The 23,013-nt window shown below is 40.2% G+C and overlaps 1 protein-coding gene across 2 annotated transcripts; it reads left to right on the top strand.

Annotated features, from left to right (window-relative positions):
- The first annotated feature begins 1,189 nt into the window (after nucleotides 1-1,189).
- LOC137978770 (uncharacterized) lies at nucleotides 1,190-22,928 on the top strand. 2 transcript variants are annotated; one of them, XM_068825827.1, is made up of 13 exons: nucleotides 1,190-1,318; nucleotides 4,189-4,228; nucleotides 4,700-4,810; nucleotides 6,670-6,750; nucleotides 8,420-8,959; nucleotides 9,772-9,879; nucleotides 11,943-12,031; nucleotides 13,342-13,423; nucleotides 14,661-14,729; nucleotides 17,079-17,159; nucleotides 17,766-17,890; nucleotides 18,678-18,831; nucleotides 20,425-22,928. In XM_068825827.1, the coding sequence occupies exons 2-13, from the start codon at nucleotides 4,208-4,210 to the stop codon at nucleotides 20,839-20,841; spliced, it is 1,878 nt and encodes a 625-aa protein (XP_068681928.1). In that variant the 5' UTR covers nucleotides 1,190-1,318; nucleotides 4,189-4,207; the 3' UTR covers nucleotides 20,842-22,928. The 2 variants fall into 2 exon arrangements, with proteins under 2 accessions (XP_068681928.1, XP_068681927.1); XM_068825826.1 differs by lacking the exon at nucleotides 4,189-4,228 and having other exon boundaries at nucleotides 1,194-1,318; nucleotides 20,425-22,858.
- Nucleotides 22,929-23,013: the final 85 nt, after the last annotated feature.

Here is a 23,013-nt window from a genome sequence, read left to right on the forward strand (position 1 = left end):
TGACAAAAAGTCGCACGTTTTGAGGTCACCCATCCAAATAATAACCCCGCCGGACAGGAATTAATTATTATTTTCAAAGCTATCAGAGGCTTGTGGCGATAAAGAAGTTGCAAAGGTACTTGAAAATGATCAACATGTCAGCCTCGAAGCCAATGTTTGTCTATATTCCCTTTTAGTTTCTTCAATCTTTCTGGGTCTAGTATTTTACTAGGCCCTACAATGATATACAGTACCAAAACAATATCGTGCACTATTAGAGCTACACATTACGCAAAGACAACTTGAATCTCCTGGAAAACAAAACACAGCTCAGTTGACAGTTATAGAATAAAGCGCTGTGTTACTGCACTACCACACGTACGCAATGCGTGTCTATTCTTCTAACTAATATTCCTCTTTAGTGTAAATACACAGGTGATTATACGAAATCGCGCGCTCTCATTGGCTCGCTATCTCGGATTATCAGCCGATAATCACCTCTACGGACAAAATGGCTGCCAGTAGTCGTTTTGCCACTGTAGGTGAAGATGATTTCGCGTTGAAATTTTTTTTTTCTCTTTTTTGAAATAATCACCTGTGTATTTATACTAAAACAATTATTCGCCTCAGGCTCAGTGATTATCGGTGATTATTATATGGCTCGTTTTTGTAGACGATATAACGCGCGCTCTGATTGGCTAATTGTGACTGAATTGTAGGGCATTATTCTCCCGTAATGCCCACGGGCCGATTACGGGCTTGCCAAAACAAAGCAAAATGTAATTAAAAAGCCATATAATAAACTACTTACTAACCTCACTTGCTCGGGACCGTACTGAGAAATATTGGCCCTCGGTCGTTTTTGTGCGCTCGGTCCGTACTGCCACGACCTCGGGCCAATATTCCCCAGTACGGCCCTCGCGCTCGGTTAGTAAGAAGTTAATATTCACCTCGACTTCGTCTCGGTGAATATTCACCGATAATCACTTCGCCTTCGGCAAATAATTGTTAAATAAAGACGTTCTTACGTTCATGCGATCAGTCTTGGGAAAGGTGACTCACTCACTGCAACAACTGACCTGGTTGTATAGCTTTCTGACTGACTGACTTGATGGTGTTCTGTCAAAGCTGTCGATACACGATACACGAGTGCAATGTACTTGCAGTCACAATGAGCTGTCAATTAACTCTGTTGCCATAGGTGACAAATCGTAACCCGACGAGAAAAGTGCTGCCCGAATTCGCATAAGATTACCCTGTGGAATATATGGGCTAAAATGAGTTCATTATGGTGGAAATGAGTGAAGTTTTAATGGAAAGGAAAGCAGATTACAATCAGGTAGGTTATGGATTATTTTCAGAGTTGAGCTGTCGTAATAATTTATGAGGGGCAACGAAGGTATGCGGTTTGCCTTTTGGCCTTGTATTATCGGCGAGTCCAGGACTTTCAGATCCCTTCATTTGACCTTAGTTTAACTTTCTTATTAAAGGAAGCTGACAACGGACTTATATTTTAAAGTTTTCTACAGTTTTCGCTCTTCCCGAACAATGGACGCTAAGATCCAAATAATAAATTATTATGGCTTTAGTTCTTTGGAAATTTGTTCTCTGCCTTTATCAAAAACTGTTTAGCATGGAAAATGCTTTATCTTGTTATTGTTTCATTTGATTGCGTATTTTCCCTCTGGAAAATGTCAAATCAAACGGATCTAACTGAAATGTTCAATTTTATGATTTTTCTTTGCAAATCAGACCGTTTCTTGAAAGGTCTCTTACTATTACACGATAATCCATGTTTGTTTTATTGGGGATTTGTGTATTACAATTTTCGGCCATTTTCGCTTGCAATTTCGTATTCCTTCACTGATCAGGAAAAACAAGCTGTCTGTAAAGAAAACACGATGCAGTTTTAAATAAAGTAACTTCGCGCGCCGCTTGATCGATGGTTTGTTGACAAGGCAAACGAAGTACTCCTTCTACTCAATTGAATTTAGTTACGTCGTCGTGTCGCACTCGTTTCGGTAACATTTGACAGAATCTTTGACAGATTGACAGGTTTAGACTTTGTCTTGGGGCTATCACTGTGTTCATTCTTCGTTAGAGTACGACCGAAAAATAACTTCAACAAGTTTCAGCAAAGAAGTTATTTTTAATGAAAATAGTATTTTCTATGTTCACACTGCTGTCACACAAAAAACTGTTTTGTCATGCTAAGAAGCTTAATGGCTTTACATACAACCCCATAATCATTCAGGCACGTCTCCTTAAGCATATTAACCCTATCACTCCTGTAAGGGCCAATGAGACTTATAGATTTTACTCTGTCTAACGCCAGACAATTTTAGTCGTCAATGGGGAACCCCACAGGAGTGAAAGGGTTAACAACAGCTAGTAGGTTCACTCAAAAACTATGTCCCCATTATTAATCTTGGTACTTGCATGAACCTGCCTAAGTTGGGCAGCTTCATCTTTGCAACAGAATAATTATTGTCTTGATATCTTTTTCTTTTTCTAAAACACATCATTAACAGCCAAGCATTGATTGACCTATTGTTAGATGAACCAAATACTCATGCATGATCTACACCAGGTGTTGGTTGTTCAAAAGGTGGATAACGCTATCCAGTGGATAAACTGATTGAGTTGTCCACTGGATAGTGCTATCCACCCTTCGAACAACTGGGGCCAGGATGCAGCTAAGAGGAAAAAAAAAATGAGCCAGCATGCTCAGGGTTTTTGACAGTTTTGTAAAGTAGCGGACATATTTTTGAAAGCACCAGACATGACATTTGGCGAGTGATAAAGGCATGAGCTACCTAGGGGGGTCTGCGGGCATCCCCCCACCCCCACCCCCCAGGAAATTGTTAAAACAGAACACTCAGAAACGATGTTTCCAGTGTTTCTAAAACTCAAGAATCAATTTCTCAGGCAAGGCTGAAGTTTACTCAAATTCTCTTAAGTAAGTAAAAAAATAATATAGTTATAATAATAATAATAATAATAATAATAATGATGATAATAATGATAATACTAATATTATTAATAATATTAATAATATTAATAATAATAAAAAAATAAAACAAACCCTTAAAAATATTGGCATCAAAGTACTGGACATGAAATGGGAAACTACTGGACGAAAGGTCCCGCCTCTGGCCTCAAACAAAAACCTGCATGCTATGAAACTCAGTCGCTTTTCTTCCAAAAACATTCACTATGGTCTGTTACCTCTATATAAAATATTAATAATTGTCCAACACCTGGCTCTTACATGTAACCAACATTGCAGTATACCAGTACAGATATACTAGCTGATACTATAGTCCCATATTTAGTATACACATGCAAAGAAATGAATATATTTGAAGCGCGGGCTATAGACCAAACAGAGATATGATCCTCGCACTTTTCTGGTCAATTTCAGCAAATGTCTCGTATAGACACCTGAAAATGTCTCGTATAGACACCTGAAAATTTCAGGTGGCTCCAAGTGTTTTGCTGCAAATAATATTCTGCTCATGCATAATTGAAACCATGCTCTTGTGTGAAAATGGCAGTTCGCTTTCCTGAACTTTCAGAAAAAAGACTTAATTGTTGGGAATTGTGAAAAATGAAGTTAACTCAGTCATCAAATGATAAAATAATTATTTAACTCGGTTATCGCAAAATACAGTGATTTGTCTGTGTCTCTCGCAGATCAATTATTTGCCTCAGTCTTCGGCTTCAGCAAATGATTGATCTGCTCGCCACTGACAAATCACAATATTTTGCTCAAGCTCATACAATAATTGTTAAGTATTTTCTTTTGAATACACATTCATTAGTCCTACTCTAAACTCCAAATGGTTTGTTCTTACCTCCATCAATTTTCGAAGGGAGCATTATCATTATTGCTTGGAATGTTACGTTTATTATAATCACCTTCTTCCTGGCCAAATAATTTGATCTTGTGGATTAAAGTAACTATGACTGACAGTTTCAATTTGTGCAGAGATTTTAGTATAGATCTGATCATGTAATCATGAATAATTGCATACCCTAAGAACATCAAAGTAAATGCACTTACAAACACTTTGGCCAAAGTTTAATGTGGATTATATTTTATACTCTGGATGAATTGACTTATCCACTTGCGGGATACAGTTATCAGGCCTTTGAACACTTGCAGCCTGGCCAACGGTACTAGACTGCCAACATCTTTTTCCACAGCTTCTTATGTGTGCCATCCATGCAGGTCGTCAGTGATCAGGTAAAACTCCATCTGTACTGAATTCTTACAGTGACAAAGTTCTCAAGACCAAAATGGTTGTGTAACTTGTACTAAAGGTTTTTCCCTGCTAGCAGAGGTCTGACTTCTTTTTGTTGTATGGGAAAAGAGACCTGCCATGGGTCGAAACTCACTTTGATCCAAGCTCCATCCCCAACCTTGGATGGCACTGAGTTTCAAATGAGCATGCCCCATGAGATGTTTGCTGACTGTGACTTGAGCCCGCTGTGTCCTGCGCATTCCTTGGTAATTCTGCTATGGTTATAAGTGAGCCCACACAACTGAAGTATCACGTGAGGTTTCGGTCACTAAGTAACCGCCGTGCAGGCCCAACACAGTAACTTTCGACCCATGCCAGAGGTTTCTTTTCCCTGTAACTCGTCAGCCTGCTAGCAGGGAAGTATTAAAGGTTTAAGAAAAGGGACACATTTTCTTGTTATTTTTTTTTTTAAGAGTCATGATAAAGCATCTCGTGGCATGATAAAGGACTCAGTTTTAAACCACAAACCACTTCTTAATGGGGATTTTGATTTTCTTGGACGACAACAGCGGTCCTCATCAGAGGTTGGTGCTGTCTTATAATTACTACACTGTACTGTATAGACTTCCAAATTAATATATCTCACAAAAAAGTGACTTTGAAAAGTTTAACCCATTGATACCTCAAACGCCCCAGTTGACGAGTACATGTAGAATCATCTGCCGTGAGACAGAGTTTACAAAATCTGTTGGTCGAGTCTCACTCCCAGGGGTTGGTTGGTCACATACAAGGCTGCTGCCTAAGAAAAATTTTTTTTCTGGAGCCCTTCGGGCTTCCAACATCAAAAGTTAGTAGCCCGAGTCATTTTTTCAAGAGCCCAGAATTAATTAATTAAAAGTGAGGATGAATCACTTTGTGATTAGTTAGGCACCTGTTTGGGCTACTTGTTCAGAAATTTGGTCACCTGCTCTCGCAAATGAGGCGTCCCAGGCAACCGAGTGACCGTTACGCAGCAGCCTTGACATACAAAAAAAATATGTTACACTAGTCTAGTGCTGAAATGATGCAGTAAAAAGCATAGCATTAATTGCACAACATTATTAAGCCCCAGTCAGATGTAAAATATTTGGTCACCAAACATGATCAAACATGTTTGGCAACCAAACATTTCGTCGTTTGGCCACCTTGTTTGATGCTGTTTGATCGTGCTTGCAGACAATTCTGACCCTCCTGATTTGATTTGTTGCCTCCCGCTCTCCCGATTTTTATCAGATTCCCCCGATTTATCATGAAATTCTGAAAACAAGTAAAACAAATTGCTTATCTTAAGTATTTTTTTGCAATCTGAGTGTAAAATGTTAATTATCAAGGCTGCTGCCTAAGAAAATTTTAAAGGGGCCCTCAGAGCTAAACGCTGAGAACTTAGGAGCCCAACAGATGAAGTGAAAGGTGACTCCTGAGAAAAATTAAGGCGCCCAGAGCTATTCTTTGGGAGCCCCAGGCTACCGGGCTTCTGTTAGGCAACAGCCTTGATTGTAATACAATTTCTTATGTTATAATGTCTTGTCCAGTCTCTCCATTGAACAACCCCGTGTTGTGCAGGCTTGTAAAGCAAACATTCTTACTCCATTAATAGCAGCTCCAAAAATGGTGAACAAGCATTGGTAAGAATAAAGGCCTCTTAGAATACAACAAAAATGGTGTCAAAATGCAGGAAATGCCACTTGAGAGAAACGAAATTGGCAAATTTCCGGGTGGATGGGGGGGGGGGGGGGGTGAATACCCCCAGACCCCCTACAGGCTTGCACCTTAAGCTCCCTATTTCTTTCAAAAGGGGTTGGAATGTCCATGTTTGGTAAAATTTGAAATCCATCAAACATCTGATCAAATAGCATCAAACATTACTACACCTTATTCCAAAATGGCCGCCATTTAAATATTCTTTTTTTTTTTCAAATAAGCCCTTGATGCCTCATTCTTAAGCTTAAAATTCAAAAGAATATTTTATCTTGAACGAGGCAACAAGGGCCAATTTGTATCTGCATAAATCAGCGGCCATTTTGGAATAAGGTGTATTGTTATGATGTTTGATGTGCAGTGTTCAGTTTGTTTAGTTGGCTCAACCAAGCATGTTTGGCGCATGCATGCCTATATCGATGCAGATTTTGGTCATACGCATCCAAGATAAGCGAAATATCCTTTTCAATCTCCGCTGTTGGGAGGATGTTTAATGGATTGATTGATAGCATTTGGCAACGTTATCAAACACGGGGAAAGTCTGGTCTCCAAACATGTTTGATCGTGTTTGGTCACCAAGCATTTTGCATTTGACTGGCGCTTTATTCTATGAGAATCAGTTTGTATGGCCTGTGTATTTTAAAACTGGAAGAGAAAGTTATGGAAAATGTTTAGCACATTTTTTGTCTTAAATTGATTTCCTCAGTGCTCATCAGATTCCCAGGTTGACACCTTGTTGGAAGAAGCTGACAAAATACAAACATCTAAAAATGGATTCAATAGAAAGGTAACAGGATTTGTCATTATTTACGATAATAACAGATGGACTCAATAGGTACATGTATTATGCACCACTCTCACATTGGCCTCATCAGCCACACTAGACGCTGTCCCAGCTGCAATGTGACAAAAAACCAGGGCACATCATGGTTGACCCCTACCGACAGAGGCCTTCTACTAAGCAGCATATGCCTGTTTTAAGTAGAGCGAGTTTCAATCGAGTCTCATATTACCAAACCAAAGTAATTACTTTGGCCAATTAAAGAGAACGGAGACAATCCAGTAAACCAATCAAACTGGAAGTTATTACACGTAGCCGACACAAAGGGCAGGAAAATGTGCACAAGCAAGCCATGATTGGTTTTGGTTTCACTTCTGATTGGTTGAAAAAGTTGCACAAAAACTTTGAACCAATCTCTGAGTGAAGTAATACAAAACCAAAGCAATTTGCTAACTACTTTTGACACTCAATTGAAAACCGCTCTAACAGGACTTCAAATATACATTATTACCGGTATCAATTTTTATCAATTTTCTTGTAATTAAGGTCATACTTGCTTTTTTAAGCCTTAAGACAATTTGACAAATCCTTGCACTGTTATACAGGCCCGCAGGCTGGGTTTTGATGCAAATATAAATGGTTTGTTTGCGAGTTTGTGCAGTTGTAGGTCATTGTTTTACCATAACTGAAACAACCCAGTCCTTCACAAAAAGTGCTAACCTTAGGCTTAAATAGTATCTAAAGCATAGTGTTTAGGCCTAATGTTAGCATTAGTAAAGGTTTGGGTTGTTTCAGCCATTGCGAGACAATGACCGGCAACCTGCAGTTTACACGTTCCATTTGTTTTTTAATTTGGGAGAATTTCTCTTTTTAAGAAAATCATGCCTTTTAGTTGTGCCACTAGCAATTTTATATAATAGAGAGTAAGTATTGGATGGGAAGGGTTGAAAATGGAAGATGGCAACTACAGCGGTAATTCGGAAGAAAAATGAGAATGATACTAATTTGCAATTATTATGATTGTGTTTTATAACATTTACTCAGGTGTTTATTTCTTTATTTACCATTATGTACAGCCTACCCTTCTTTCATGAAGATCAATGGCTGGGGTCAACGGGGTAGCAATAAAATGAATAAAATACAGAAAAACTTAACTAATTTACAAGACTGTAAGTGATTAGTGAGATGGAATGTTTGAATGAGTTAAGGTCATCAGTATCAAAAATAGACTGTGGTAAATTGTTCCATTGAGTGATAGTTCTGGGGTAGAAGGATAAGCGGTGAGAGGAGGTACTGGTAGAGAGAGGGAATGCCGGGATCTACGTGTCATGGGTTGGAGGTATTTGGAGGCGTTAATTGGAACATGTCCACTGTGGATCTTGTACAAGAGAGAAAGTCTTGGAGCATGTTTGAAACGTAATCAACTTTTGTGGTTATTGAGCTGAGTGGTACATTACTGCATCCAGCAAATTGTATATATTCTTGGTTCTTCATAAAGTATATTATTGTATGATCATCTTGTTGGCACTGAATAAGATTCTTTAATATCATCGCAGTTATATATTAATTTACGTTACTTGTGCAGTAACGAAAGGAAAGCAAGCTTGAATGGGATAATGTCTGTGTTATATCTGCAATGATAACAGCTCACTTAGGCCTTCTGTTTTGTAACCAGGGTGTCAAGAAGCAAGTGCGGTTCAACATGGAAAGAAACAGGGAACATTGTTACAGTTATGCTCAGTCATCAGATGACGAGAGCCTGATGAACAATGTCAATTTCATGGATCATAATTTCCATCATAGCGAAAGATATGATGATGAAAATGACAGTGGCAGTGGTGATGATGACAGAGACAGCGATGGTGATGATGATGATGATGATGATGATGATGATGATGATGATGATGATGATTCACAATTGACTGATGACGAAGAAGAAAGAGAGGGAGCTCATAATCAACACGACACAGACTTGAGTGAAGAGAATTCTACATTAGGAAAATTTGGACATTTAGTTGATAAGAGTGGTCCACCTTTAGAAATCAACAACAACTCTGGAGAGTCAAACTCAATCTTAAAACCGACAAGACTATTAGTAAATGGGGTCAATGATACTGCAGAAGGTAGCCTTGCAAATGGATTGAGTGGACATTGCGAGGCCCACATGAATGATGAACTATTACAGGACAGAACACTAGTCCACCTTAGAGCAAAGGTGAGTGAGATTGAACATAAATGTCCAAAGTAACTTTTCGTGATATTGTTTCTTCAAATTCGTACCAAATTTTGTGCACTGAGCTGGGTGATGAACTGTTGCAGGCATTAAATGTAGTCGAAGGCAACAGGAAAATGGATGAAAACAGACAAAGAAAAAAAATCTAGTTTGTTGTGTACATGTACTTTGCCAGGTACAGGAGTTGCAGGAGGCTATACATAACATATGTGACGTGTAGAAATAGTTCTGATGAGTACACATTTCATTACACACAAAGCAGTCTTGACGTGGCTGACTAGGAGAAGTCATGCACATTATTTAGCCTTCATTTGTTTAGTCTTTGGTTTTAAGTTTGGGCAGCTAGCCATTTCCACGTTTTTGCTTTCGAGAACTTCAACATGGCCCTATGGAGGTGTCATCTACTGGTCCATGGCATCAGGGGCTTATCTGTACAGCTCTTCAATGTATATTACTGCGACCAGGAAGGGGAGGGGGGGGGGGGGGGGGGGGGAGAAATCGTGTTTAGCTCCTGACATTGTGAAATAGACAACTTGGGTTCTAAACCACGTTTTGTGAAAGCAGATTCAAGCTTGCAAATAAATGAGCATAAGCCACTATAACATGGTTATCTTAAATGTCAACGGAAAGATGATATTTTTTCCCGCTTGGTAGCTGCATGGTTGCACTCAGGAAGAGTTAATTAAAACAATAGCTTTCAACTTGTTATGTGGGACACAGTTCTCGTTGCTGTTCATGAAGTGGGGGAAGACATCGCTCTTGTTTCTAAAACTAACATTACTTCTCTACTCCAGGTTGTTGAGATGGAGTCATCTTTAAGAGCAAAACAAGATTCAGCTCAGAGGGAAATGGAAGACATGAGTACCAAACTCCAACAAGAAAGAGAAAATACGACTCAAGAGGTATGGGTTCAAAAAGTGTGCGTGCGTTGGATTTTTTATATCAATTCCCTGGATTTTATCAAATCACTGTCTTTAATCTAACGCGTACACTGTACGAAGAAGCCTGCGTAGTTATTTCTGGGCCCGGCGAGTGACAGTGGAATCGCGAAATCTCCCGCGAGAGCGCGTGGCGACACGGGACCCATCCCTCCGCGCGAATCGTCGCTTGCTGGCGCATATGACGACAGCCACGAGTTTGTCATCAAAAAGTATAACTTCGCGTCTCTCTAGACATTTCGTGATTATTCGAAGTCGTTCAGCTTGTAATGTGTACACTATTTTCAGCGAATAAAATTAATATGAACGCTGTGGATGTTTTAAGAGAAAGTTAAAATATTTATCGTCCGGCCCGCTCACGTCCTCCACACTTCCTTAAATCAGTTACACGTATTTCATTCTGTAGTCAGGACAAGCATGACTAAAAAATGTACCGAAATGTAAATTGCACGTGCTGGGTGTGTAGAACCATTGATTCTGACTTCACTACAACGAGACTTCATTGTGAAATTTTAAGTTCATTAAGGATGTGTCAGTCAATCCAATGCTCAACGTGACATTAGCTAGGATTCTATAAATGCGACGCATTAACGTTATAATAAGCCAACTTACACCAGCATTAAATTAAAACGAATTGTGGCACGCCAGTTACGAAAAACCACACAAAACCATCCTTTCGAATTGGCCAAAAATTACATGGAAACGGTGTCTTGCTTGACAACGACAGAATTTGCGGCACATGATCCGAACATAAAGCCTTCAGAAATTTTTAAGGTTGACCAAAAAAGGATGAAATGCGCATAACTTATACATATGACACTGGCTGTCTAAGCTTTTGACTTATATTATACGACAGTCGACCGATATACCACCGACAATCAATGGTCAACGTATCGGCCGAGATATCGGCCGATAGTCGGTCGACATATCGACCGACACTCGACCGATATATCGGTCAAGGGGTGCACAAAATACACATGGTCCCATTTTTTTTCACGACTCCTAACAGTTCGCGACTGCAAATCACTTCAAACTCAACTATTTGGGCCAATTTAAAGGGGCTGTGTCGCGAAAGCGAATGGGAACTGAAAACCAAATCAAGGGAAAGGTAACAATAACTACTTAAAACATTGAAGGAAGGTTTGGTAAAGTAGCAAATACAAAAGGAGGCAGGGAAGAGCAAAATTGAAGAAGATTAAAATGAATTGCAGATTAGGTTTTTGAAAAGTGTTCAGCCATAGTTTTTCAACATTTTTCTTTGTTTGAGCTTGGTTGTTTTAAAGTAATTTCTGGGTTAACGTTAAGTTGCGTGGCTCAGTTGGGACGAGTGATTGGTAAAATTACACAGAGTCAACCTTACTGAAGTGACACAGTCCTTTAAAGCGGCTGAATACAAGTCGAAATCTACTCCTGTTACAGTCCATTGTTATAATTTCTCGGGCTCCTACTCCCGCAAAGAAAAAATTAAAAAGAAACAAAAACATGAAGCAACGGTAAATTAAAAACCCGGTTCTCATCTCACTTAAAAGTATTCTCAAAAACCAGGGCTCGCGGTAACTTACAAAATCACGTTTCACGAGAAAAAAAAACGACAGGAAACTTTAGTCATTTTAATACAATGAAAGGGAGAGATACTAGAGGTTATCCCTTTCGAGGGTATCAGCCCGGATGTTATTAACTGAGAGTCGATTTTGATGAGGGAGGAAAACCGGAGTACCCGAAGACAATCCTCGGAGTCAGATTGAGAGCGACTGTAACTCAGCCCACATACGACCTCGAGGCCAGGATTGAACCCGGGTCGCAGAGGTGAGAGGCACGGTTGAGAAACGCTAAGCCACCTTGACCTCCCTGGCCATTTCACATTTCACATTTCACGGATAATTAAAAAGGCAATTCACGGTTCACGAAAATACCCTTAACCATCCTCTTAAGTCTGTATACTGGGGCCACCAGTTCTTCTAATTCAAACATCTCCCAGTTTAGTACGATTCGTTTTGGACAGTCTTGCGTTATCGCTTTTGTCGCAGATGAACAAGCTACAAAAAGAATTAGAAGACCGAAGACGGCAGTACTTGACAGAAATGCAGGACATCGACAGACAACGAGAGGAACAAAAGTAAGAAATATATAGTAAGGAACTTTATTGAAGTGTATTTAGCAGTGGGACACTCGTTGAGGACACTGTGCAGCAGTCATAGGTTGTGTTTTGAGGAGAGCGAAAAACCGGAGTCAGACCCGGAGAAAAACCTCTCGGTGCAGAGTAGAGAACCGACAAACTCAACCCACATGTGACGTCACGTCTGGGAATCGAACCTGCGTCACGTAAGTGCAGGGAGGCGAGTGCTCTCGCCACTGCGCCAACCCTGCTACATAGGAACGCGAGGCAGAAGCCTATGAAAGTAATTGTGTGATTGTTTCCTTTAGCCCAGAGTTATTTTTTGGAGTGCTATTTGCCGCCAAAATTCCTAAGTTAATTCATGCACTTGTGACGTAATCCGGGAGATTGCATGTTGATTGGCTAAGTTGACAATACATTGCAAGAGAAGCCATTTAATCATAAAAATTGGGTTTAATCAAACGAGTTGACAAAATTCCGATTTAATCTTTTAAAATCCATTTGACCGTCTGAAACAGCATTTCGCGGTTTGCCGCTGCGAGCCAATTACGTTAACATAAAAAAACTGAAGCAGAAACTGAATCTGAGTAGGAAGTGACCGGCAAAAAGTGATTTTCCTGCCTAGGGCGATTTCACTTTGACCGTTTGAAACAGCATTTCCCATTGGCTTCTGCAATAATTACGTCATGTCGCGTTTCGTGTTTGAAATAAATATGAAAAATAACTAAAGCGGACATTGATACCGAGTGTGAATTGACCAATGAAATGGAATTTCCGGTTGTTTCAGTTTTCCAAAATGTCAGGTCAGACGAAAACCCATAATGTTAGTTCCAAGCGTAACCTCACCTATAATTTCCACTGAGAATTTTCCTTCTAGGTCGAAGCGCTCAAGTTACCTTGTTGGTTTTCGATAAGTTGTGAAAATGTGATTAACATTAGAGTTGCAGAAAATGTTGCATTTTACAGCGTAAAAAGCACGAGTCCATCAGTAGGAGCATTCCTCGGAATTGACTCCCGCGGAAGTCCGATGACCAATCACAAGAAACTAACTTGACGTCATTGCGTCACGGAACCGGAACTACCTTTGCCCTTTTTTTTGTGGAAAAGGTAGCCTAAGAATAGATCGGTCTGTAAAAATGCCGTGACATATACTTAGTGTGGGAGTTGTTCGCTCCTAGTAATGGGATCCTAGTAAAAGTTAAAGTAGCGAAGGTTCTCGTTGATAAGGAATACGTGGTACTGTGGACCTACTCAAAGACATTTTTTTATTTTGAGTGTCTTTGTTTACGTTATCATTACTATTTTGTTAGGAAAAAATTCGAAGAAGAGCTTGAAGAATTTCGAAACGAAAAGAAGCTCGAAGAGAGGAGACAAAGGTACTACGAGCATGAGGTATGTTTTCTTTTGACACTTTTTGTTGGTATGAAAGGTCATTTTTAGCCAGTCAGGTAAATAATAAATAAAGTTTGCTTACCTTAAAACGGATTTTAAGAAAGAATGGTTGCAATTTGTAGTTTTCATGGAAGTTATTCCTTGATCAGCTTAATGAATGCTTTCCAACGTAACAATGTGCGTTTGGAAAACGTTTTCATTCCGGTTCATAGCTATCCTCATCACTTTCGTGATATTCGTATGGTTTGTGTCTAGCTGTCCATCGCGCATCCAGCACGAGTCACGCTCCACATGTGTAGCTGTGTTGAGTTTGTGCTTGGCACGCTATGCGAAAGGTAGGAATGAATCAAGCCGAGATCAACCGTTACAAATCACAGTAAAAGCCCTGTTACATTGGGCAGTGATTCGTACAACTTGTCTCGCAATGGCGTTGCGAGACAAGTTGCACGAATCATTGCCTAATGTAACATACCTTGCAACGAGCAAAAACGTTGGGAGACCAGTTGCAGAAACCGTTACGGAAAGTAGAATTGAGTCTTTACTTTCCGTAACGGTTGCAACGAATTTTTAAGCAATGCGCAGTGTAACAACTCGTGTCGCAACAGTTTGCGGCACCAGCCAATGAAAATGTTCCTTTAACCTCCTGCGATCACCGAAACGAGACAAGTTGCATGAAACGTTGCTCAGTGTAACACCCTTAAAAGAACTTGTTTCGTAATGTGAGAAAGTTGGTATAGAAATGGCGTTGCGAGCCGACAAGTTGCACCAAAAATTGCACAGTGTAACAGCGCCTTAATTAAATGAACAAAGTCAACAACTGTATCATATGTTTGCCTGTGGTAATGCAAAGTGTATTTTGATCATTGTTACCGTGTGTTAGGACAAAGGACGCTAATTAACAACAAGTGAATGTTATTTACGCTTATGCTCGCTGAGCAAAATATGTCATCTTACTTTGTGAGGGTTGTCATACTGCTGTTCTGATTATATTTTCGTTTTCACGCATTGATAATATTGTTTTAAGCGTCGACGGACGTTTAGTGGAAGTCAAAAAACAATCCCATGTTTTTGTTTAGCACTAACAAAAAACAAATCTTCGCATTTTTTAAATTCTCGCCCTCCTCCCGCCCCAGAAGGGATCCCGCTCCTCGCCCCTTCTTGTCCCGTATCCCGTACTCCTCCTGCCCCTTGTCCCTCGCGAAAAGTTGAAAAAAGATCTTTTATCTTAAACTAACAGGCAACTATATCTCAGATGGAAAAGGAACTCGACGATAGAGCGCAAGAAGTTCGAGAACGGGATAAAGAGGTATCTTGGAAAATTTTGCTTTATTGAAAAATCGATATGTCACGTTTTTTTTCAGCTCTAGGTGTACTGCGGACCAAATCGGCTAAAGGCCCGGGCAAGCGGCCTCACCATTTGCTCCAATTAACAAATTGATGTCAGTTTTTCATGCGTCTGTCCTGTTATTGATCATGAATTTCGTCATAACATTGTCAAAGTAGCTGTGCAGACTACTTTGACACTGTTATGACGAAATTCATTGTCAATAACAGGACAGACGCACGAAAAACTGACATCAATTTGTTTTTTACAATAACAAAAAGTCAGAGGGATCAAAACACGAGAAGAATGCGAGACAAAATTTGCGAGAAACTTCAATCTGACGCAAGCAATATCGCGTCATTATCGCATAAATTATAAATTTATGTGTCTGTCCGACATTAAAAATAAATTAGCCAATGAGCGCACGAGAATTTTGCAGTCATTGTAAAACATCCGTTCGTTGAACAGCGATCATGTTAAAAATGTTTGCTCTTCCCTTTCAACTGAGTTGAAACATGTTGAATCGAAATGAATCGATGTTGAATGAGTTTAACTTAGCTTCAACAACCATCCAACATTTTTTATCGCGAATGTTGAATGAAGTTGAAGCCGTTTACCCCCCTCTTTCAACACTGTTGGGTATGCGCTTGCGCACTAGTTAGTCTCAGTGACGTATTCAGAGTAACAAGACCGTATCCATAGTAACAACTGCGGATGCAGTCTGGGACTGAATACCAACCCTCTCATGAAGCTTTGTTGAATCAAATGTGGATGATGTGTTGAAAAAGTTTGCCCACCCCATCAGTCAACCTCGTTCAACGAAATGCAACGGATGGTGAAGCAAATGTAAAAGCCGTTTGCTCGGGCCCTTATGACACGTACTGAAAATTACAAAAACCTACAAATACTCAGTATTACTGAGTATTTGAGCAGTTTAAGAAATTAAAACAAAAACTAGATTACTTATTCCCAGAAATCGGAGGGCCAATCTGAATTCAAAGCGATGAAATGTAACTTTCTAAAAACGCGGGAAAATGTCTGCGTGGCAATGGCGATTGGTTTTGTCTTTGCTCCTCATTGGTTGAAAAGTCGCGCGAGATTTTCAATCCTGTCACTTAAAGAAGTTATGCAAAACCGAAGCAAGTTAAAGATCGTTTTCACATGACGATACGGCTACCACCTTGATGTACCTTGACAATGAAACGGCGACCATGTAGGTGAATACCTAAGCAATCCTGAGAAATTGAATTCCACTTTCATGGACATGCTTCCTTTTATTCGACTAAATCAATATAGCAGGTGGCCACGGGAATGAAAATGCTCCTTTGCTGCTTAAGTTCTTGAGAATTTAATAAATAAGCGCTGGCTCAGTATTTTTGGGACAAATCCTCTTTGCTGCTATATTCCACGTAGATCATTCATTGCACTAAAATGGCGGTTTTGATTTTCGATTTATTATTAGTAAAAGGTAGCAATATTGTACATACTAGGAACGGTCGAAATTACGATGTTGTTGGACTTGTAATACTTCTCAAACTCATTAATAATTATGGAGCTCAAAAGCCTATCAAAAATTGATAAATTCGTCACGTGCATGACTTTTGAAACCCAATGAAAATCTAGATGAAAACCACACGTGTTTTGGATATCGTATCCAAACCACACGTTGTTTTCATCTGACTCCTCATTGGACATAAGAATTTATGCATCAAAACAAAAGAAATTAAACCAAAGAACAACGTTTTTAATAACCCATTTTCCACAGTTTACAGCAATGTTTACATCACAATTAGCAAAAGAAGCAGAAATCAGAAACGCACAACCTTGTTTGAGAAGCCATATCAAAAACTCGTGCTTCGTGTTTCATCGTAGTTTCCAAACACCTCGATACAATAAAAGCACTCGGCCTTCCGCTTCGTGCTTTCATTTAGTTCCTCGGTGTTTGGAACCTATGATGAAACACTCGCACTCGTTCTTGATATATTACCAGAAACCCATAAGGGTTGAAACGTGTAACGCGCGTTCACAGCTTCCGAATATTCAGTGCGAACTGATTGGTTGAATGTTTCAGTGCTAAGTACCATATTTGGAAACCCCTCGCTCTTGTTGTTCCAAATATGGTACTTAGCAAATTGAATATTCGGAAGCTTGTTTCCCAGCACACAAGGGGCCGTTACACGTTTCAACCCTTATGGGTTTCTGATATTACTTCTAGACCTTCCGTAAAGTGTCCTAACTAGCCACCGATATGTCATAAAATGACAGTATGGCCCGTTGCCAATTTATAATGTTATCATCCCATTATATGTGTCTTTTTTCTGCTTACCTTAGATTCGAGAATACGAAGAATACTTAAATCGACGGCATGCAGTGTGCACCAATAAAGAACAAGATCTTAACGTCTTGCAAAGCGTAAGTTAATTGATATTTTTTGGGGGTAGGGTGAGTAGGAGTCGTCATGATGTAGCAGCTCTTGTAACGTATAATGTTATTGGCTCGCTACCCTTGACAAAAACAAAAGACTAAAGAATTAAAATAATGACTTAGACTTAACAATAGGAACTGCTTACAATACCAAACAATGGTAGGTTACCGTCCGGCGAGAGCTGATACATTACTAGTGGGTAGTGGTGACTGTACAATTGTTTACGGTCTTTGTTTGAAAACCAAGTACAACAAAGAAGTGCAGCTTGAAGGGGACATTAACGGAAGCTCACAACTTATGGTTGATTTTTTGCTCGGAATGACACTTAAATACCCACAGCCTGCTCTTTTGGCCTGGTACCTGAGCCGGTTGAGAGACAGAGGTCGGCTTTCACCCTGGTCAGAGATTTTCTTATCATCGAGTGCGCTCATTTTTCGTACCGGATTGACAGCTATCTCTTAATGGCTTTCTAGGGATTTCCTATATAGCGCCATAAGTTACCATCAATTGCTTTTTCCTTGAAAATACTCGACTTTCTTACAATTTCGAATATACAGTGTTTAACTCGTTGGAATTGACATATTCATGAACAGGAACTGGAAATCTTGGCGAGCGAGCTCGAGGCAAAGAAAACAAAGCTTTTAAATAGACAACAACTGGTTCATCAAAGTTCTGAGGAAGACACCGTTCCGTCCACTCCTCCTCTTTTGAAGGCAAGGTATGTGGACCAAAACTTAGACTTTGTTTACATGATACCGGGGCGACTTTATTGACGGCGCGAGTTCACTCCGGTTCCCTCTCGTGTCTCTGTATTCGTTTACATGATACCACTGGAGAATGTCATACCAAAACGAGTCATACCGGCGTGAGTTCATCCCGGTTGTTGCGCCGGAGTGAGAATTTCATTCCAGTACGAAATCCCGCAGCAGTGTCATGTAAACGAAAAACTACCAATCCTTTCAGTATGAACTTGACCTCTCGATGGACTGGAACGGGCAGCGCATGCGCCATGTTTGTTTTCGATACACACATGTATTTCATCAAGTAGTCATCGAAAACTATTTTAACCAAAACCTCAATAGTCGAAACTCAGTCTTAATCTGGAAAAGATATTTGGTTATGTTCACAGAAATATCGTATCTATTTACTAACTTCAAAATTGTAAGAGCCAGATCGAGCAGAAAAAGACGTTATTGAGAATGCATTGCAAGTGTGGAAGTGCCAGATTGTTTGTTGAGAGACGAAAAACTCAAAGCGAAATTATTATATCGACCAATCACAGCTAAAACGGCAATGAAATGAGCCACTCATAACACATGCAGCCAGCATGGAGCACGAGAAAAAGAGCGGGAAAAAGGCAAGCCTCCGTTGGTGTGTTTGTTTAACCTCTGATTGGCTAAGAATGTGGCGCGAGGTTATTCTGTCAATCATGCAGTTGTTCGAGTAGTAGTACCGCTCTGTTAGCGTATCCGTTACCAAACTGTGTTGTCTGCTGAAATTTCCAGGAGTGCCAGTCGAATGAGTATCGTCGGTAAAGGCGGAGTTGACCTGAGAATAGAAGAGCTCAAGTCACAGAACAAGCAGCTACTGGAGGAGTTGTTTTCTTTAAGAAAAGCTTGTGAGAACAAAGATGAAGATCTAACAGAACTAAGAGAAAAGGTACACAAACTTACTCCTAAAGCGAACTTTTTGTCCTGTTCTGGAGTAGGAATACGGAAAAACGGCTTTAAATTTGCTATCACAGTAGTAACGAAATCTATTCGTAATATAGGCGACCACAAAGTGCTCGATATAGGGTGCGTTCGATTGACCACCGGGCATATTCCGGAATAGGAATACATGGAATAGAAGTTAGAAATCGTTCGTTTTTACGGAGATTCACATTAAATTGTCAAGAACCTGCTAAAATGCTATTTTAAACATATCTTTATTATCCTTGTTGCTTCAAAACGCCAGACGTATCGTTTTGAATCATCACTCCACTTATTCTTATTCCGGAATAGGGTCTATCGAACGCACCCTTAATTTACTGGGCACTGACTGGAGATCAAATTAAATCAAGTCATTGTAGGTCAGATAAAATGCTGTCAGTTGGTTTCGATACTATGCCGTTTGATGTTGGAACACCCGAACCTGTCGTCAAGATTTAACTAACCGCTTTCTTGTTACCATTTTTGATAATCACAGTTATGAACGCTTCTTAAGCGGTGACGGAAATGAAACCCGAAAAATTCAGGAATGGCCCATGACCCGTGCGTTTCCGGTGCAGAGCTTTACCAATTTGCCGTTCCGAAATTCAGCAGGGAACTGGGGCGAGTTTCAAATTTTAACTAATCGATGAAATGACACCACCACGTGAAAGATCATGTTAAGATTGCTCATTTGACCAAGTATAGTTCAAGTTATGAACCTTGAAATACGGTTCAAAATCCATACAAACGTCTTTAATTTGACAAAGCGTCCCCCAAAACCATTTAAACTCCGTTTAGTGACAACTGTAAAATCCCGTCATGTACCTACAATTTGAAAGAAGCTGCGATGAAAATCACTATGTTTGCCCATTTTAAAGAGTATCACGGAAATCATAAAAAAATTAAGAGCTTATATTGTCTTGGGGGACGCTGTATCAAGATTAGAGACACCTGTATGGATTTTGAACCATGTTTCAAGGTCCATAACTTGGTCTCTGTTCACCCTAAAAACGCCATACTTGACCAAATGACCAATCTCAACGTGATCTTTTATGTGGTAGTGTCAGTTTATCGATTAGTTAAAATTTGAAACTCGCCCCAGTTCCCTGCTGAATTTCGGAACGGCCAATTGAGCTATCAAGTCAACTGGGAGCTGGTCACTGTTAGAGAGGTTTTCAAATGGGTGTCGTAAACCAAAACCAAAGTAATTACTTTGGCCAATCAAAAAGGACGGAGACAATCCAGTAAACCAATCAAAACTCGAAGTAATTACAAGTAGCCGACACAAAGCAATCAAATGTGAACGCGCGAGCTACGATTGGTTTTGGTTTCACTTCTGATTGGTTGAAAAAGTGGCGCGAAATCTCCGAACCAATCACTGCGTGGAGTGATGCAAAACCAAAGCAATTCGCTAATTACTTTCGACAAAACCGCTCTAAACCAGTAGAAGATTTAGATACGAGGAGACCGTATCCGAAGCCGTTTTCTTTCCAAAGTTCTTTTTAAAGTTCTCAACAAACTTGTTTTGATGCTAGATGTATATGATGTTTTTCCTCGACAGCTCGGTGTCTCGGAAAGCGAGAATAAGCGACTTCAGCAGCGAACTAAACACTTGGAAACTCAGTTGGAACTCGCAAGGAAAACAGCAGAGATCGGCGCAGACAGTATATCGGTGGATGAGATCATGCGGAAAACCTCGCAAGACATGCGTAAGAACTCAAGGATGATACGCCCATCCCGAGCGGTAGCCCCTCTCAGCTCTTCGGGATCCTCATCGGGGATGAAGCTTGTACGGGTATCCTCCATCGATTCCGTGGGAACTAAGAACACTAGCAGTTCAGACACTGAGAAGGGAACTAAGGCGTCCGATGTGAAGGCGGTCAAACTGACCGCGGGTAAGAAAGGGAAAGACGATTGCGGCGGAAGGCACAAGTTAGGCACGGAAAAGATTACCAGTGGCCTATGTACCGTCATGTAGCAAATAAAATTATGGAACTGGTTTAGGCTAGACTGCGACCAGCGAATTCTCCAATCTGGTTCCCAAAGTCCGCTAGCTTTAAAATTTCTTTTGGTTAGCGCTAAGAACATAGACTCTGGCCACTTCCAAGGCAGGATGTCCGCAAATCACGGACTTCCGGCTCGTCTACAACGGATACAAAAATGGACCTTGACTACGACCATGCATAAGTTGGAAGTGGCCAGAGTCTGTGTTCTTGGTGCTGACCAAAAGAAAAGTGGACTCTGGGACGAGATTGCGAATTCTCTCTCTAAGTTCGAGCACACAGTCCATTAGCGGCGCGTGGTCAAAGCGTGTTATAAGGAGCGAGAGTCTTTTTTTATGTACGTTACCCTCGTATCCCACTTTCGTGGCTTTGCCGCTCGCTGCTCGAGGATAGTGTACTTTTTGCCCGGACTAACAGAAAAAGAAAAAAAAAAGTTTAATTTCTAGATCTCGGTCGACCCCGGCAATGGAAAGAATTCGTACACAATCCAATCACAATTTTTGGTCATTTGTACTTGTCCTGCCCCAGTTATTTTAGCCTAATTTAGTCTTTAGTTATGATCAAGCAGAAATTCGCCCTTGTCACACGGCGGCCATATTGTCCCGGGAGACCAAAAAAGCTTTGCTTTACCACGCCAAGCCTCGCAGTGGAAACCATGGGGGTGAGGCTTTGCGTTGTAAAACAAAGCTCTTTTGGTCTCCCGGGACAATATGGCCGCCGTGTGACGAAATACGAGCTTGCTTGCATAAAATAGCATTCTTTTCACTAGTCTGGTTCAGAGGTTTCTTCTCGATTTATAGACCACTTTCATAAAGGGCGACCACCTTGCATTCTTTTGTATTTTTGTTAATTAGACCTACTGCCCTCATTTTGAAACAAATATTCTTTTGAAATGTTCTCGTTGTTCGCGAGGCTAGAAAGGCTTATGAGCATTTCAGCAAAAGAATATTTTATTTGGCCGTCATTATGAAAGAGTTCTATAGCTCATTTATTAGAGCGGTTTTCGATTGAGTGTCGAAAGCAATTAACGAATTGCTTTGGTTCAACCAATCAGAAGAGAAACCAAAACCAATCGTGGCTCGCCCGTGCACATTTTCGCGCGCTTTGTGTCGGCTACGTGTAATTACTTCGAGTTTTGATTGGTTTACAGGATTGTCTGCGTCCTTTTTGATGGGCCAAAGTAATTACTTTGGTTTTGGTGTTACGACACTCAATTGAAAACCGCTCTAGCTACGATTGGTTTTGGTTTCACTTCTGATTGGTTGAAAAAGTGGCGAAGTTTGAACCAGTCACTGAGTGAAGTAATGCAAAACCAAAGTAATTATCTAATTACTTTCGACACTCAATTGAAAACCGCTCTATCATAGTAAACAAATAACATTTTCGTTTCCAAGGCCTACAATTGCCAAAAATCCGCGTAGAGTGTGGAGACGAAATTACCGATTGTTTATTATGGCTTCTGGTTCATTGGCAGAGTATAGTGTGGATTTCGCGCCAGTCACTAGGCGCAGTTTCTGGAAACCATTACTGGAACAGTTCGTCACTCAATTCTCCTAAATCCTGGGTGGGAGCGACATTATGAATTGAACTAAAATGACTGGGGCTTGACCAACAAAAAATGAAAGAAATAAATCCAAGGTGTATTTAAAGAAGGTGAACCTTGTATTTTTAAAAGTTATTTTTATACTTTGGAATCGTTAATGTAAATATCTTCCTGGTATTTATTGAGCGCAAGACTTTGTAATAATTCGTGCTCTTATTTTTCGTTGAAACCATGCAATAAAATGGTTATTTCACACGTCTAGTTTTGTTTGTATTCGGAGGAACAACACACATGCAAGAGTGGATTATCGTGGCAAAATTCCTTAGAAGCTGGTGGAATCACAGGTAACCCAGGCTCACTGTGTGCGTCACGTAGGTATTAAAATATAGAGAACATATGAGGCCTGGAAATTTGCTAGAAAATGGAAATAAAAATCGATGAAACTTACCATGTGGTGAGCTGTTGTTGTCTTTAATACGTACACGAAGTTTCGGGAAAAATGGTCCCCGTTCACCTTCCTTCATAGTATAGTGACAAGGTAGGAGACAGAAGCCAGCGTCGGGATTCCGATCGATCCAAAACAAGCACGATTTTTTTCCTGAAA

The sequence above is a fragment of the Montipora foliosa genome, chromosome 12 (genome assembly GCF_036669935.1).
Source record: "Montipora foliosa isolate CH-2021 chromosome 12, ASM3666993v2, whole genome shotgun sequence".
In the NCBI taxonomy this organism is placed as follows: Eukaryota; Metazoa; Cnidaria; class Anthozoa; order Scleractinia; family Acroporidae; genus Montipora; species Montipora foliosa.

What these genes read in the sequence shown, in the direction of transcription:
- LOC137978770 (XM_068825826.1), top strand. Translation starts at nt 1,268, where the DNA reads ATGGTGGAAATGAGTGAAGTTTTAATGGAAAGGAAAGCAGATTACAAT. An exon ending in AAAATGGATTCAATAGAAAG is followed by an intron (nt 6,751 to 8,419) that starts GTAACAGGATTT and finishes TTTTGTAACCAG; the next exon opens with GGTGTCAAGAAGCAAGTGCG. An exon ending in TAACAGAACTAAGAGAAAAG is followed by an intron (nt 18,832 to 20,424) that starts GTACACAAACTT and finishes TTTCCTCGACAG; the next exon opens with CTCGGTGTCTCGGAAAGCGA.